The sequence below is a fragment of the Lepidochelys olivacea genome (genome assembly GCF_965140295.1).
Source record: "Lepidochelys olivacea isolate rLepOli2 genome assembly, chromosome: 8".
NCBI lineage: Eukaryota > Metazoa > Chordata > Testudines > Cheloniidae > Lepidochelys > Lepidochelys olivacea.
The window spans coordinates 74554372-74570267 of NC_140418.1; the positions used below are offsets into that span (position 1 = coordinate 74554372).

The following is a 15896-nucleotide window of genomic DNA, read 5'->3' on the forward strand; positions in this document are numbered from 1 at the left end:
TCCGGGACCCCATCCCCCGGAAAGAGCTCTGGCGCAAGCCCCGCGCCCACCCTGGGGCGCTCCGCTCCGCGGTCCCCCCGCCCCGAGCCGGGCTCCGGAAGCTGAAGTGGGGCAGCAGCGGGCGGACGGTGGCGGAGGAAAGGGGCCAGGCTGGACCCACGTGCTCAGTAGCCTCGGGGCGCTGCTGGGTGCGCCGCCCGGGGCAAGGCGGGGGCGGCGCCCACACGTGCAGACGGCGCGATGCGCCCTGTGCGGCTGTGCTACCTCTGGGGCCTTTTTTCTCTAGCAGCAAAGGTGGGTTTTAATGTGGTGGACAAGACGTGCTGAAGGCCCCTGTGCACCAGGCGGGGTAGTTTAACCCGCATGAGCAAGAACAACCGCTGCCTTGTCTGCATGCGGATTCTGTTCGGTTAGTTACTACTTCCATGTGAGCTAACACGTGCTAAAACCCATCTTTTTTCCTAGTGGGGGGCACACCTTTACTCCTTAACAGTGCCCCTCTCTCGGGCTCCAGCAGGCCCTACTTCACCGTCTGCAGTGCGTCCCCAATGGATGACAAGGCGTGATCATTTGTTTTCGTTGCATTGAGCGTTGTGACCTGACTAGGAGCCCAGTGTACACGGTCGATACCTTCAGAATAGTTTTGAGTACTTTACAGGCATCAACAAGACCTTGATTTTACTATAGTTTTTCAGGATTTACAAATTTCAAAATAAATCATCTTAAAAATAACCCATTTTGATATCTATACTAGTAGTTTCAAAGTTGTATTCTGATGTAGCACACAGACAGTAGCACACAGTATATCATGTCTAAGTTAGGGTTATTTGACTTAACTCACACTGCTGCACAATCTAAATTTAAGCCAGTGGTTTGATTGGAGTTCTGCTTTTAGTCCCACAGCTCCAACATTTATTTTTATTCCCAATGTGATACCATCAGCAATTCCATATTTTAGGTCTACTATTTTAGCAAACAGGAGAGAGTTTCTCAGCCTGTAATATCTGATGTATTGCTTATAAATAGTTAATCAGAAATGACTATTCTGCAATAACTCCCCAGCTAACAAGCCCTTAACTGTAGACCTTTTGGTGGATTCATCAGCAGGTACTACAGTAAACCTAGATTTCTAAATGCATTTCTGGGACATTTTGCAGTTGTCTTTATAAAGCTTTTCAGCCAGTGCTAATACAGTTTGACCCATCTTTAAGACAATTTTTAGCCATCAAGTTGCAGAGTATTCTACGTTAGATAAATGATATGTCGACTTCAGAAAGCTGAATAAGATGGCAATTTCTGGATCTCTTTATGTTACATTTTATTGAGTAATCTAATAATAGGAGCATCTTGTAGACAAAGTGACCCTTTTCTCCCATATATTTCACAGATGTAGCAGCATGGTCACATAGAGGTAGGGAATCTATTCCAGATGTCTTACACCCTCCAAGAGGGGTTGGGAACCAGGAGTTGATGAAGGAAAGGAAATGAAGAAAAAACAGAGGAGTGACAAAAACATTAAAGGGGGAAAGAAACAAAAATGAAGACCGGGAAGAAAGAAATGAAGGGCAGAAGTAATAGTGGTCTTCAAGGTGAACGTTTGCCCCACTGGATGATGCTGAATGTAATAATTAGGTACAGAATAAATAAGTTCAGTTATTAGATAAAGGCCACATTCCCCTCATGAGCACTATGCAAACTGCCCATTGACATAGATGGGAGAGCTGTGGATTTTGGGGGAGTACTTAGTCCTAAACATATAGGCTGGGTAAAAACCATAATTAAAAATAAAATTCAGACCTCTCCCCAGAATGAATGTGATACATGTGTGTGCATACTAGAATCATTTAATGTTTTTTTTCCCTATAATCTTGCTAAGTATCAGAAGTAATTGTGTGAACATCAGTGCAACAATACTTAGCATAGAATATTTCAGCAATTTCTTGGAGCTGCTTTTTCTGGACCCGACAAGGAGAGAGGGAATTCTTGATTTAGTCCTAAGTGAAATACAGGATCTGGTTCAAGAGGTGAATATAGCTGAACCAGTAGATAATAGGATTAATGTAATACAATTTAACACTGTTGTAGGGGAAAAAATACCAAAGAAAGTCACCACAGTAGCATTTAACTTCAAAAAGGGGAACTACACAAAAATGAGGAAGCTAGTTAATTGGAAATAAAAAAGAACAGGCACAAGGATGAAATGCCTGCAAACTGCATGGAGGCTATTTAAAAACACCATAATAGCATCTCAAACTAAATGCATACCTTAGCCCAAAAAATTCAACAATGGTCAAACAGCAGAGTAAAAGAAGCAGTTAGATTAAAAAATACAGTCTTTAAAAATTAGAAGCCCAATCTTTGTGAGGAAAATAGAAACTGGTAAGTCAAGTGTAAAACTATAATAGGGCAGGCCAAGAAAGACTTTGAAGAGCAACTAGTTAAGGACACAAAAACTAGCAAAAAATTGTTTTTTAAGGACATCAGAAGCAGGAAGCCTGCCAAACAGTCAGTGGTGGCACTGGATAATTGAGGTGCTAATGGAGCACTCAGGATGAGGTTTTTGCAGAGAAGCTAAATGAATTCTTTGCATCAGTCTTCACTGCAGAGGGTATGGGGGAGAGCCACATCCGAGCCATTCTTTTTAGGGGACAAATCTGAGAAACTGTTCCAGATTGAAATTGATTAAACAAACAGTAATAAGGCACCAGGCCAGATGGTATTCACCCAAGAATTCAGAAGTAGCTCATATTAAGTTGTAGAACTACTAATTGTTATATATTAACCTACTGTTTAAATTTGCTTGTGTGCTAGAGGGTAGCTAGCATAATGCCTGTTTTTAAAAAAGGCTCCAGAGCTGCTCCTGGCAATTAGGGGGCAATTACAGCTTACTTCATTACCAGGCAAATTAATTTAAACTATAATAAAATTATCAGATATAGTTGGGGAAAAGTCAGTATGGCTTTTTTAAAGTGAAAGCATGCTTCAAACTATTAGAATAGTTGAATAGGTGTACCAAGCTATTAGAATTTTTTGAGTGAGTCAGCAGGCATGTGGATATAGTGTACTTGTCAAAAGCTTTCTGAAAGTCCAAGATTCCTCACTAAAGGATCTTAAGCAAACTAAGCAGTCACAGGATAAGACAGTAGGTCCTGTCATAAATCAGCAACCGTTATGTAAGCTAGGAAACGGTAGGAATAAATATTTTCACAATGGAGAGAGGTAAATAGCAGGGTCCCTCAAGTATCTGTACTGGGACCTGTGCTGTTCAACATACTCATAAATGATCTGGAAAAAAGGATGACTAGTAAGGTGTCAAAATTTGCAGATGATACAAAGTTACTCAAGAGAGATTAAAATTGGAAAAAGTGCAGGGAAGGGCAATGAGAATGATTAGGGGTGTGGAGCAGCTTCCATGAGGAGATTAAAACGACCTGCACTGCTCAGCTAAGAAAAGAGGCAACTAAGGGGTACTATGATAGAGGTCTATAAAATCATAAATGGTATGGAGAAAGTAAGTGTTATTTACCCCATCACCTAAAACAAGAACTAGGTGTCACCTCATGAAATTAATAGGCAGTAGGTTTAAAACAAACAAAAGGAAGTAGTACTTCACACGACTTTGTGGTACTTGTTGCCATGGGATGTTGTGACTGTCAAAAGCATAACTGGCTTAAAAAAAAAAAATACGTTCATGGAGGACAGGTCCATCAACGGCTATTAGCCAAGATGGTCAGGGATGCAACCCTACACCTCCAACTGCCAGAAGCTATGACTGGACGATAGAGGATGGATCAGTCAATAATCACCCCATCTGGCACTGGCCACTGTCAGAGATAAGATACGGGGCTATATTGGTCTGACTATTGGTCTGACCCTTTATGGCCATTCTTATGTTCGGTTTTTGACTTTGTTTATATAGTTAAAGTTCTTCAAAAAAGCAGGACCTTATAAAAAGCAAGTGTTATAATAGCATTTCTTGATCTTAAATATGTAATTTGTATGTTTAAATTCTGTTATGATTAATTGATTCTGTTATGTGGAAACCAAATTTTTCATACCCATTTCAGTAAAGCAACATGAAATTTAAAGGAATACTATTGCATTCAGTTTAAACTTTAATTTAGCTTTAAAATTATTCTGTTTGATGACAAATATTCTTTGAATTCTAAATATTAAAAAAAATGCTGTGTAGCTAAGATATTTTAAAAAATCCTACTATGTATAACCAAAGCATGTTATATAGCACAGTCAGCAAATCCTATTCCCAAGAACACTGCCAACCTTATCAAAGCTACTGGTACATCTATGTATGTACATACATACAAACACCCATGCTTCAGACACTCAAACATAGCTGTAAATGAAGTGGAGCTACAAGCCAACATTTTCAAACCTGAAAGCCTAAAGACATTTAGATGTCTAGTCAACTCCTATGAAATTTTCAAATGTGAGTGCCTAAAGCCAGTGTCTTAAATCCACATTTTGACATTTAGATCAGTGGTGGGCAACCTGTGGCCCACAGGCCGCACGCAGCCCATCAGGGTAATCCACTGGCGGGCCACCAGACAGTTTGTTTACATTTGTATGGCCACCCGCAGCTCCCAGTGGCCGTGGTTCACCGTTCCCGGCCAATGGGAGGTGCGTGAAGCAGTGCGGGCCACAGGGATGTGTTGGCCACTGCTTCACACAGCTCCCATTGGCCAGGAACAGTGAACCGCGGTCACTTGGAGCTGCGGGCGGCCATGCAAATGTAAACAAACTGTCTGGCAGTCTGCCAGCGGATTACCCTGATGGGCTGCAGGTTGCCCACCACTGATTTAGATAGTGCTCTGATTTTCAAAGGTGCTGAACACATGTAACTCACACTGACTTCAATGGGAGCTGCAGGTGCACAGCGCCACTGAAAATCAGATCTCTTCTATCTAGATGTCTAAATCTGGATTTAGGGGCCTAGCTTTAGGCCCTCAGGTTTGAAAATTTTGAGTATATTGATTTGTGTTCCCTAAGAAAGCACAGAAATTATCATAAGCCATTCACCACTATCATAGAAGTTGACTAGAAGATGCCTAAAATATGGATATACATATTAAATACATTTTAAAAACTATAAAAATGCTTGCACTTCTTAGGTTTCTAACAAGTAGTTTATTCTAATCCTTTTAAATAGAAGTATAGCACTATAGAATAAGGTGTTAAGTGATTTAAAAATCACTAGAACATGAGCAAAGCAATTCAATATGTTTTACAATACTAACAAATCAGGTTTTCTACAAATAAGATATACACATAGTACTAATCTTAGTATCTTTTCTTTTTAATTCTAATAAATGCTGAAGGGAGCTGTCTGATAATGGATTTGTTGATGTTCAGAAAAAATAGTGGTCATACATTTCTACCAGGATCAACTCTGGAAATAGAATATATGGCCAAGATTACTGACAATAACTGACGTGGGTGAAACAGTTTACTTCCAAAGCACTGGAAACTTGAAGTTCAAAATAAAAGTTAATCAACATTAATACCTCAATTAAGCTCACTAACCAAACATTTTGAATGTCTTTTTGTAATCAGTTATATTGAAAAGATATTTTTCAAAACAATATGTCAGCAGTGACTAGAACCAGTGATCCAGATGCACACAATAGCATACATATATTCATTGTGAAGGGTTTCCCAAATCAAAGCTTTTTCTGCTTCTCCACCTTAGCAGTTTGATGAAGTTAAGACTTGCACTGAAGATTTTATCATGCTGAAAAACCATTTTGTAGAAGGTATCAATAGGTAGATCTCCATTTGGATCTGCGTATTTCAAGGTTGTCATTGGTGTGTACAGGGTGTTGGTCTGATGGCGAAAAGGTGGATTTTCTGCAAGAATTATCTTTACTGTATGCTGTTAGAATGAGAAATGGGATCTTTAGAGAACATCATTCATCCAAATAGATGTACAAGAATCAACAAACAGAATGACAGAGCAAAGTACCAAAGGTAGCTTTGTAAAATCCTTTAGGAAATTTGACCACATTTTAATCAGGCAGTTAATCCATTAAGACTTTCTTAGGATAATTTAGAAACCTCAAAAAACATGTTTCTCTTTAAGACTAATCAGCATAATTTTATTTTCCAACTTTATTAGAAAATATAGCGGAAGTTTATATTAAACAAAAGTAATATATTTACTATTTAGAACATTTGAGTTTGAGATAAGTGGTGGAATGTGTGATTACAAAGCCAGAAATCTGTTTTTTACTCCCACAGGGATTTTTCTCTAAAACTTGCTGTTTGCATCAATAAGACAAGGTAGGTAAAATGGTATCTTTTATTAAACCAACTTCTGCTGGTGGAAGATACAAGCTTTGGAGCTATACAGACATGTATCAGTGACATTTTCAGAGCATCTTTAATACTAATACTGCATCTAGTGCCAACATCAGTCCTATTTCTGAGTACAATCATTTCCTGCTCTTGGAAGTATTGGGCAAGCAGGAATGGGAATTGGGTGCAGTATGTTTGCTTGACCCTTTTATCCTTTAAAAAGCATCATAGTGATTAAATTCTGGCCCAAATGTCTCCTGTTTGGTATTATGAAAGACTTAAGCTTCATTGGGGGTCCAAGGGCTGCATTTTGGTTTTTCATTTTTATTTGAAATGTGTATTGAGGGAACTTCAGCACAGAGTGGTTTCTTAACTAAAGCTAAAAACTACCATATAAACTACCAAAAAAGGCTCTAATACTAATTCCCAATTTGGTGCAAAACAATATTAAAAAAAAATACAAAATAAAAATTGCTAGCTGGCTCCAATCTACTGCAGCACTGAACTTGGAAAGGAATAAAGGTAGGAGACCCATCTCTTTGATAGCCTTGTATAGGGTTCCATATGTAAGGGGTTTGTGGCTCCAAGGATCACTGCTGGTTAGCAGTTCTGTGCTCATGCCCAAAGGGTTGTGTCTCTGTATTCTTTAAACCTGTACGTAGTGCTGTATGATATGCAATGCATGCTGAACAAATGACAAGTTCTGTCTAAGACCTTAAGAGTCTTAAAACAAAAGAAAAGCAGAGTAAGCAAGTGGTGACTAAAGCAGGAGCACTTCATGGAGCAGATTTTCAGGATATTTTTGAGGGTCAAGGAGAACCTTCTCAAACATCAGTTGAGAACATATGGAGGTGGTAAGAAAGAGGACATGAAATTACATGTAGGCAAAGGAGAGAAAGGAGGTGGTCAGATAAGCATGGGTGAAGCAAAGAAAGTGCAGGGTGAGATTCAGGGTGCATCTTCACTGCAGGGTTAACTTGGGCTCTCGCTTGGGTTTTGCCCCTATCCCTTCTCTCTCTCTCACACATGCACCCCTCTCACCCAAGTTTGGTTGTGCTTTGCACCCAAGATACCTGGCTCATCTGGCGCTATACACTAAAGCCGGAGTGGTATGTTCACTCAGGCTGGTAAGCTGCCCACTTTGCAGTGAGGATACACACTGAATCCCTCAAGTGGTGATAAATGTCCAAAAAGAAAAGAAGTACTTGTGGCACCTTAGAGACTAACCAACCAATTTATTTGAGCATAAGCTTTCGTGAGCTACAGCTCACTTCATCGGATGCATTCAGTGGAAAATACAGTGGGGAGATTTATATACATAGAGAACATGAAAGAATAAATCTCCCCACTGTATTTTCCACTGAATGCATCCACTAAAGTGAACTGTAGCTCACGAAAGCTTATGCTCAAATAAATTGGTTAGTCTCTAAGGTGCCACAAGTACTCCTTTTCTTTTTGAGAATACAGACTAACACAGCTGCTATTCTGAAACCTGAAATGCACTATTCCAGTGCACTATAAATGCACTATTCCAGTGCTTTCCCACAATTCCCCCTGTGTGCCCAAAAGGACAGACAAGTTTTCCCACAATTCACTCAGAGAGAATCAGACTGGCTTAGTGTACTGCAGTGCTAAGAACCATGGGATATAATCCCAGAAGTTTTAGCATCTCAAACAAGTGAGTATAACACTAACTCAACGCAAGCGTGGCTTTGCAGCGTGGCCACTCACACCCAAGCTAGGCAAACTTGCATGTTGATCCACTGGGTAAATTCTGCAGTGAAGACATATTATGCAGGTTGAAGTTAGGGCAGGAGTCTGATTCTGATTTAGAAGCTCTTGCTTAGAAGAACTCAGCCTAAAGGAAGGGTCTCTGCTGATTTGTTGTTTGTTCAAACTACAAGCGTTTGACAGAGATATATTTTCAACTTGGCATGCAAAGAGTGAGTTAGCTCTATTTCAGTTGGAGTAACACACACACCCTTATACATCAAGATCAGAATGTAGCTGTAAAGTTCTAGCTGCACTCACTTATCTGGAAGAATTAATTGCATGCATCTAAGTTTTCCAACTGTATATTGCTGTAAAAGCTACTAAAGTGCTTCATCATTTAGAAGTGATTAACTGTGGAATTATTAAAAATAAAATACTAAATACAGAACAAGGCTGAATTCACAGATATGGTATCAAATGTGTGAATCAGGATGTTTCATATTTACCAGTTTACAAACAACATGAGATTCAGGAGCCTGACACTATTTAAATCAAATTCAAATTAAAAAAATACATTGTATGGGATTTTCAAAAGTGCACAGTGTTGGCCTAACTTTGCTCCCATTGAAGTCAGCGGTAAAGCTCTCATTAACTTCAGTGGGAGCAGTGTTATGCCAATGCTGAGGGTGTTAAGAATCACACCCTATAGATCTAAGGTAAGACACGAACAAAATCACTGGGACTCTATGTAAGTTTCCCAGTCCTGCACAGGCAGATCCTTATGCCAGGGCAGAGTCTTATTGAAGTGAATATGGCTGTGTAAATGCATACAAATCTGTGTACACAAAACCAGTTGCAGGATCAGGGCCTTACCTAGTATTTCATATATTGGAGGTGGACTGTGTGTCCGACCTTCACTAATGCTGCTCGTAAACATTTAGAATCCATTTCTGCTCTTAGATTCCAAGATGCCCTTAATCACACACTGTCCCTTTTAACTTATGGTTGATCTGAAGGCTGCAAACTTTCCTGTATTTCAACCTCTCCACAGTGATTCAGGCCCTTGTAACCTCAAGCATTCATTTACCCTAGAGTTCTACTTTGGCCTACTTTTGAAGAGCATGTCAGCTGGCACAATGCAACAGCTTAAATTTGAGAGGTGAGTCTGTAAGACTGATGTTCCATACTCTACGTTGTCTACCTACTTGCTTCTAGAAGCAGTTCATGGTGTTGGTTGTGCTCTATAAAGTCTCAAATATCAGAGATTGCCTCCAGCTATGTTCTGCTGTGACCTGCTGCTGCATTTCTGTTGTTGGTTCCTGGGATAGTCTGCTGGATTTCACATGGGTGTAGGGGTTTGCAATAGTGGAATCTGAGCAAGAGAGGGGCCATAAACAATGGTAGTAACCCATCTAGATTTCTGGTGGCCGTGCACACTAGTGTCATTCTGACTTCACTGGGTGATTAGATCACATTGCAACTATCCACTCAATGGTATTACAGATTAAGATTCACAGTTGCCTTTTAAAACTGGGAGAACATGATCTTTCTAAATTCTAGATCCAGTAAATGCTTGAGGTTGTGCTTAATGAAGTCTAGTGGGTCAACAACCAAACAGAGCATTCTAAGACTGCACAAAATAGTTTGACTAATTACCTCTGCTATGTCCTCTGCACTCTGTCCCAGGCTTTGGAAAATCTGTTTGTAATTTTTAAGGTAAATATTAGTAAACATGTCAGCAGTTTCTTCATCAGCAGCCGAAAGATCCATTTTCATTCCATCTTCAAACACCTTTTTTTCAAATTCTGTGATCACTGGGCCTGGCTCAATCAGACTTAGCCTGTTACAAGAACAATAACATATTGGTGATTTGTCCTTCTATATGGGAAATGTGTAAAGCTATCCTTTATATAGGTAGTGACTGGCTGCAAATAAATGAGCACTTGTTAACATTTTTTAAACAATAAATTCTTTAAGGGGGAGATCCATACCACAGCTCTTGCCCTGAGTATCTCAGACAGGCACTGGGGGTTTCCATGGGAGAAAGTGGGAGAACAACACTGGCTGCACTGCTGGGGAGCAATGGAACTATCAGTCTAGGGCAGAAGTGGGAGCAGGAGACAAAGCCTCAGCTGCTGGCTCACAGCTGTAGATCTCTGTAACAAAACTTAAAAATGATCGTAAACCTCACTGCCTTTTGGACAAAGTGCTAAATGGATCTCTTTGCTATCTCTCCTACATAGTAGTAATAGTAGAAGTATTTAAAAGAGAGAGAGAGAGATCACCCAAAGATTCTCTTTGGTTACCTCTTGGGTGTATATAATTCTGGAAGGCACTCTTATTCTGTGGTACCCACAAAGTACAGTACAAATGCTTAGGCAGAAAGTACAGCTGCCCAGACTTTTGCTGCTGTTGGGCTCGCTGGACCTATGGAGGAGGAGCAGGATTTGCCCAGAAGTGCATAATAGTAAAGCTAAGAAATACTTAAGGTCCCTGCACCAGTTCCTTCTCCAGCTCCATTCTCAAGTTTTAAGTATGAAAAGTCCTTCCTGTTTACAACCATAGTTATCTATTGAACAAGGTTTTTATACAAAAGATTTTTGGCCAGTTCTGTAGCTGGGTTAAACTGTTAACGAATATCTGTACTTTGCCCCTTATTCCTAAGGGCTATACCAGGCTATTGATTTTTAAGCAGAACTTCCAAATCAAAACTTCTGCACAGTGCTGCCTTTGCTTACATTATCGCTGGTCACTATCATTATCGCAGTTCCACATTTCTCCATGCAACCTTTTTCTTCTTCCTTCTTTCATGCTGCCTCCTATGCCTTTAATGTCCTCTAACCCTATATGCCACAAAGATTTCTTGTCTCCTTTAAACCCCTTCTCAGAGCCCACCTATTTACACATACAGTAATTCTCTACTAAATTCTCATTAGAAACTAATACATTTTAAGTAATGATAATAAAAAAAGTTATGAACTACCATGTAAACTACCTCACAATCTTATTTTGTGCATCCCTTTTGCTCATGCTCTGTTCACTTAGACTGTAGGCATCTCCTCTTTCTGTCTTGCTTTGATTGATTTCCATTGTAAACTCTTTGAGGCAAGGCCCCATTTTTATTCACTATTGAAAGTGCTACATAACCACTATGTTATATAAACGTCTCCAATAATCATTATAATGAAAGTCATTATTGATCATTTTCACTAATGTATCTGGGTACTACAGATTAGAGAAAACATTCTCTTTGAGGTACACGTATTACATGACCACATCCCCATAGTACAGTAGATGAGAGTCCAGGTTTCCAGGGATGTATATGAAAGCTATACATATTTTTTCAAAGCTAAACTTACTCCTAATCTGCATGCTGTAGGTCATGTTTATTTTGTCATTTAAATGTTTGCAGTACTTTGGTAGGGAGGGCAAGGGAACTTCTATAAGAAGGTTTCAATGGCTTCTTGTGAATGTATAGCTTCAATTCAAGAGGAAAAATTCTTCATCCTCTTTCTCCGGGACAGCAGCCAGCTATATAAGGGTTGTACGACTCCTACTAGCTCAAGATATATTTTAAAGCACAGTCTGATATGTACCTCACACCTTTGGGTCAACACTTACTGAAGTTTAAACTTGAGTGCTTGTATGGCTAAACTTTCACAGAATCCTTCCACAGCAAATTTAGATGCAGCATAAACATCATTGAACAAAATACCTGAAGGCAAAAACAAAATAGTTACAGATCATGTTAAGATCATTTTAAGTTTTTGAGGGGCTTATATTTCCTAAAATATAAGCTGTTTGTGGTTATGAGAGCATGAAAAAAAATCCTCATGATTTATGTTGCGCTAATTCAAATTATGAAGATGTTAAAACCACTCCTATTAAATGCACTGGGGTGACCAAGCCTTTTTTTTTTTTTTTTTTTTTGCATACCTGCTGAGCAGCGATTTTCTCCTTTGCACCCTGACTATTATGATCCCTAGGTGCCATTGGCAACTGGCACAGGTTAGAGCAGCCTTCAAGCTGTTCCTTGGCCAAAGCAGAGGATCTAGTGCATGGTATTTATGCTAGATATTTTGTGGTCTAATACAGCGATCTACATGTGTAATACAATCTGCAGCATTTGGCATGGCAGCTGTGTTGCAATGCAAGCAAGAGATCTAAGATTTAAAAGATTTGGATTTTTCACTTCTTGGTGACTCGGAGGAGGCAGTATACAACCCTCTAAGATGGATGGTGAGCATCATGTTGCTCATTAGCAACTCTTAGTAGCCAAGGCCTTGACCCTATAACTGCCCACTCACATGAATAATCCATATGTGAGAGGCCTATTAAAGTTATTGAGAAGATGCATACAAGTAAGTTTATGCAGGGTGGAGCACCAAATTAAGAGCAACATTATCTGGCTCTAAAGTGAGGTCCATTTGATGTTTCCCCTTTGGGGGTTAGTGGCAACACCTGGGTGTCTAGTAAGAGGGAAAGCCTTACAGAAAGGAAATACTGATTTGATAGTCTGGGATATGGAGGACTTGGGACATGGAGGACTCCAATGGAGGTGGGAAAGGACCTACTGATCAAACAATTAGAATATTTCAGTGTAGAACTGTTGATTCCATCTTTTTGTTCTGTTTTTTTTTTGTGGGGGGGGGGCAGAGAGAGAGAGAGAGCAGTGTTGGAAGACCAACTTTGTACATACTGCTTGGAATATATTCACAAAATATATTTGTGAATTACTAACAGATTGCATATGTACTAAATCTTTTTAAGGCAGAGCTTTTTTTAAAGCTAGTTTCACAAAATACCTGTGCATAAAAAAAGTGTATTAAAATGTGTTGGTCTTTCCTGCATAGTCCCTTCAAGCAAGACACAGAGACAAGTTTCCACATGAAATCACTTTGTGAAAAGAGCAAAGTGCTACTTTCCAGAAAACTCAGACACCGTTATTATGGTCCTAAATCTGCCAGCTTTACTCACAAGCAGTAGTACTTTACTCTGCAAGTAGTCCCATTAAAATTAAATGAGAGTACTGACATAATATATTACTCAGTGTGAGTAAGAATGTAGAACTGAAGCCCATGTTTGTAAATTGGAAACAGTAACTTCATATACTAGATCGCATTCACATTTTTCTGAACTGAAAAATGTGAGTTTTAAATTACAAATAATTAGTACATAATAATACTTTGCCTTGTATTCCCATTACACTGCTTATTATAACTATATGTCCACTCTTTCTCTTCTTCATATCAGGTAAAATCTCCTTCAAAAGGCGAACCAATCCGAAGAAGTTTGTGTCCATCACAGTTCTCATCTCATCTATGGTCTGGCATTCAATAGGTCCAATGAGCCCCATTCCAGCATTGCTAACTGTACAGATGCAAAACACAATAGTGAGTAGTAAAGGCAATAAATATTAACTTAGCACTTTCACTGGAAAACACATGGTGGTATAAATGAGTGACTGGAATAAGGAATTAAAACACACAAGAGCAATTAGTTATTCAGCTTTTCACTGAAACCTTGAGATTACATTTGACATGGAATGTCTTTGCTTTTACTCAAATACATTTTAAAATATCTGCTATTCTGAAGTTTTTCTTGTTTATTTCTGATTTATGCCTTACTTTTTTTCTTTAAATCAGGAAAAGGTAAGGGAAAAAATGAGCAAAAACTTCCCTATAATATTTGCTTATAATTCAGTATTCAATCAAGTCAAATGGCATCTCAGTTTACTTCACTGGGTATTGGATCAGGCCTTAGTATGTTTGTTTGATATTTTTGGTCTACTTTGTGTTTAGCGCCTCATAATGTCAGTTTATTATTTTTAAAAATGAACTGGCATTGGTTGAGAACTTTGTCACTATGTGGGGGTCAAAAGAAGATTCCATTTTAGTGCTTGTGGTTTCAAAAATCCAGAATGGTCATGCCATAATATGAACACTTGTTAGTAAGAAGTGGAATGTCAAATTGGAGCATAGTGCAATTTGCAGAAAATCATGTTAATTTTTACCTTGCTGTTCTGCTGCTCCCCTATCATCTCCCCCCAAAAGGCAGGCTCTGCTTCCTCTTAGCCAAGATTTAAAAGCTGAGGGTGTAGTTAGTTGCCATATTATGTTATAATTTATTTTTACAAAATATATTACAGAAAATTTACTAGTAAAGTATAAAATAAAATGGAACTATAACTGTTATTAGAAATTAACCATGTGCATTTGATGATGCATTAGTCTTTTAATTATTTATTCACTTACTTGCTAATTCACAAAGGATCACCCTATTGTTAGAGCAAATAAATAGGGGTCTACTGTGTTCAGAGGGTAGAGGTGGTCTTAGGTCTCAAGTGCAGGATGGAGAATCAGGAGATCCAAGTTCTGTTCTCAACCTTGCCACAGACCTACTGGATGATTTTGTAGAAGTCATTTGATCTCTTTGTGTCTGAATTCAATTAATTAGTATTTGTAAAATGGCTTGAGAACCTTGAATGGAAGACGTTATAGAAGTGTACAGTATTATTGGTTTTATTCATATATTTATGTTTAAATCCATAAACATTTTTAGAAAGAATAATATGTTACTGAAACATCTCTGAAATATTTAAAAGGACCCTTCAATTAAATCTTGTATTCTGACTTCTTGTCCATCTTTCATTTGTGTTCATTACTTGCCTAATATATCAATCCTTCTGTCAGGGATGCTACTGACGCAAGTTTTAATAGACTCTTCATTGCAGACATCCAGTTGTTTAATTTCCAGGGTTTTACCCAAGGTTCTGTCTGCAGCTTCTGCAAGTTTGTCCTTCCTGGTCAGATTCCTCATGGTAGCATACACTGTAAAGTATTATAAATAAGTAATCAGAAATGTAACTACAGAGAAAGCTTTTCCTTTGAGAATGACAGGAGACACAAGTTACAGTGCATACAACCTTTAAGTCCGTATTTTAGTGCTTAGATATCTTGGTGATAGGGCCTTGATAACAACCTAAAACAGAATGTATTTTAAATTTTTATATAGTGCTTCTAACTTTCCTAAATCAGATTTTGGGAAGGAGCGAATGGAGAAATAAACCACTTATACAGCCACGTTCATAGCTATGTGTTTTTATTTCTATATCAATTAGGGAAGATACGGTAGAAAAACTAAGCCCAAGATTTTAAATAACGGGTGCCAAAGTTAGGCTCCTAAGTCCACATTTAGGCACCTAAATAATGAGTTAGAAGTCTATCTTTAGGCACTCATTTTTGAACATCACAGCCAGTGTATTTAGAAAAGCAGCCAGGATTTTACATGGGAGTGAAACAAATGATTCCTCAGACTGCAGAATTGTTTTGCAAGATATTTATCATCGTATAGATCAGCTTTAATATTACTGTGACTTAATTACTCTAACTTCCATAAATCCATACAATTGTTCCCTGGTGAATAAGACACTTACAGAGAGTAAACCTGATCTGAATTGCTAAATTTATTTAGTCAGCTACATACAATTGCAGCAAATATTTCTGTTTTGTAAGGCAGACAGTGGAACCAAGTTTTCCCTCTCCTCCCTCATGGGAGTAAATGCAAGGAAGAAATACTGAATCCTGCCTCTCAGAAACAAATTGCTAATTTAATTAAGGGCTCCCAGACATAATGTTTCTCCTCCTAAAATTAGGAATTGCATTTACACCAACAAAACTTTGCTAAGTGCCAAGTAAAGCTATCTGCAGTTGTGTGAAGGACTAACCTGTAAAAAGGTACATTTATTTAGTGTGCTGCAAATGCATTTTTGTTTTTTTAATTTAAAAAGTTTCCATTTTTATACCACTGCTACATTTATCATCTGTTAATTCAGATAAACATTTCATTTGAATACAGTTACAGAACTGCCA

The 15896-nt window shown here is 38.6% G+C and overlaps 1 protein-coding gene and 1 long non-coding RNA gene across 6 annotated transcripts in view; one reads left to right on the plus strand and one right to left on the minus strand.

Annotated features, from left to right (window-relative positions):
* The first annotated feature begins 8 nt into the window (after positions 1–8).
* LOC311525227 overlaps positions 9–15896 on the plus strand; it is a 34352-nt gene continuing 18464 nt past the window's right edge. For 3 of the 5 annotated variants that reach the window (XR_014712722.1, XR_014712723.1, XR_014712724.1), the window contains exons 1-4: positions 9–294; positions 6256–6297; positions 9118–9184; positions 13279–13418. This is a non-coding gene — a long non-coding RNA (uncharacterized lncRNA). Of the gene's footprint in view, positions 295–1387; positions 1633–6255; positions 6298–9076; positions 9185–13278; positions 13419–15896 lie in introns of all 5 variants that reach the window. The other 2 variants (XR_014712720.1, XR_014712721.1) reach the window with 2 other exon arrangements.
* LOC311525228 (retinol dehydrogenase 8-like) lies at positions 5296–15100 on the minus strand. The gene is made up of 5 exons (XM_084637167.1): positions 14690–15100; positions 13216–13391; positions 11647–11740; positions 9682–9865; positions 5296–5890 (listed from the first exon to the last, which is right to left on the minus strand). Exons 1-5 carry the CDS (start codon positions 14842–14844, stop codon positions 5657–5659), a joined length of 843 nt encoding a protein of 280 aa, XP_084493293.1. The 5' UTR covers positions 14845–15100; the 3' UTR covers positions 5296–5656.

Excerpts from the sequence above, each read along its gene's own strand:
- LOC311525228 (XM_084637167.1), bottom strand. The coding sequence starts at position 14,844 with ATGAGGAATCTGACCAGGAAGGACAAACTTGCAGAAGCTGCAGACAGA. Across the intron at positions 11,741-13,215 it reads CAGTGTAATGGGAATACAAG|GTATTTTGTTCAATGATGTT; the intron begins GCAAAGTATTAT and ends TTTTGCCTTCAG. Across the intron at positions 9,866-11,646 it reads GCACTCAAGTTTAAACTTCA|GCTAAGTCTGATTGAGCCAG; the intron begins GTAAGTGTTGAC and ends TTCTTGTAACAG.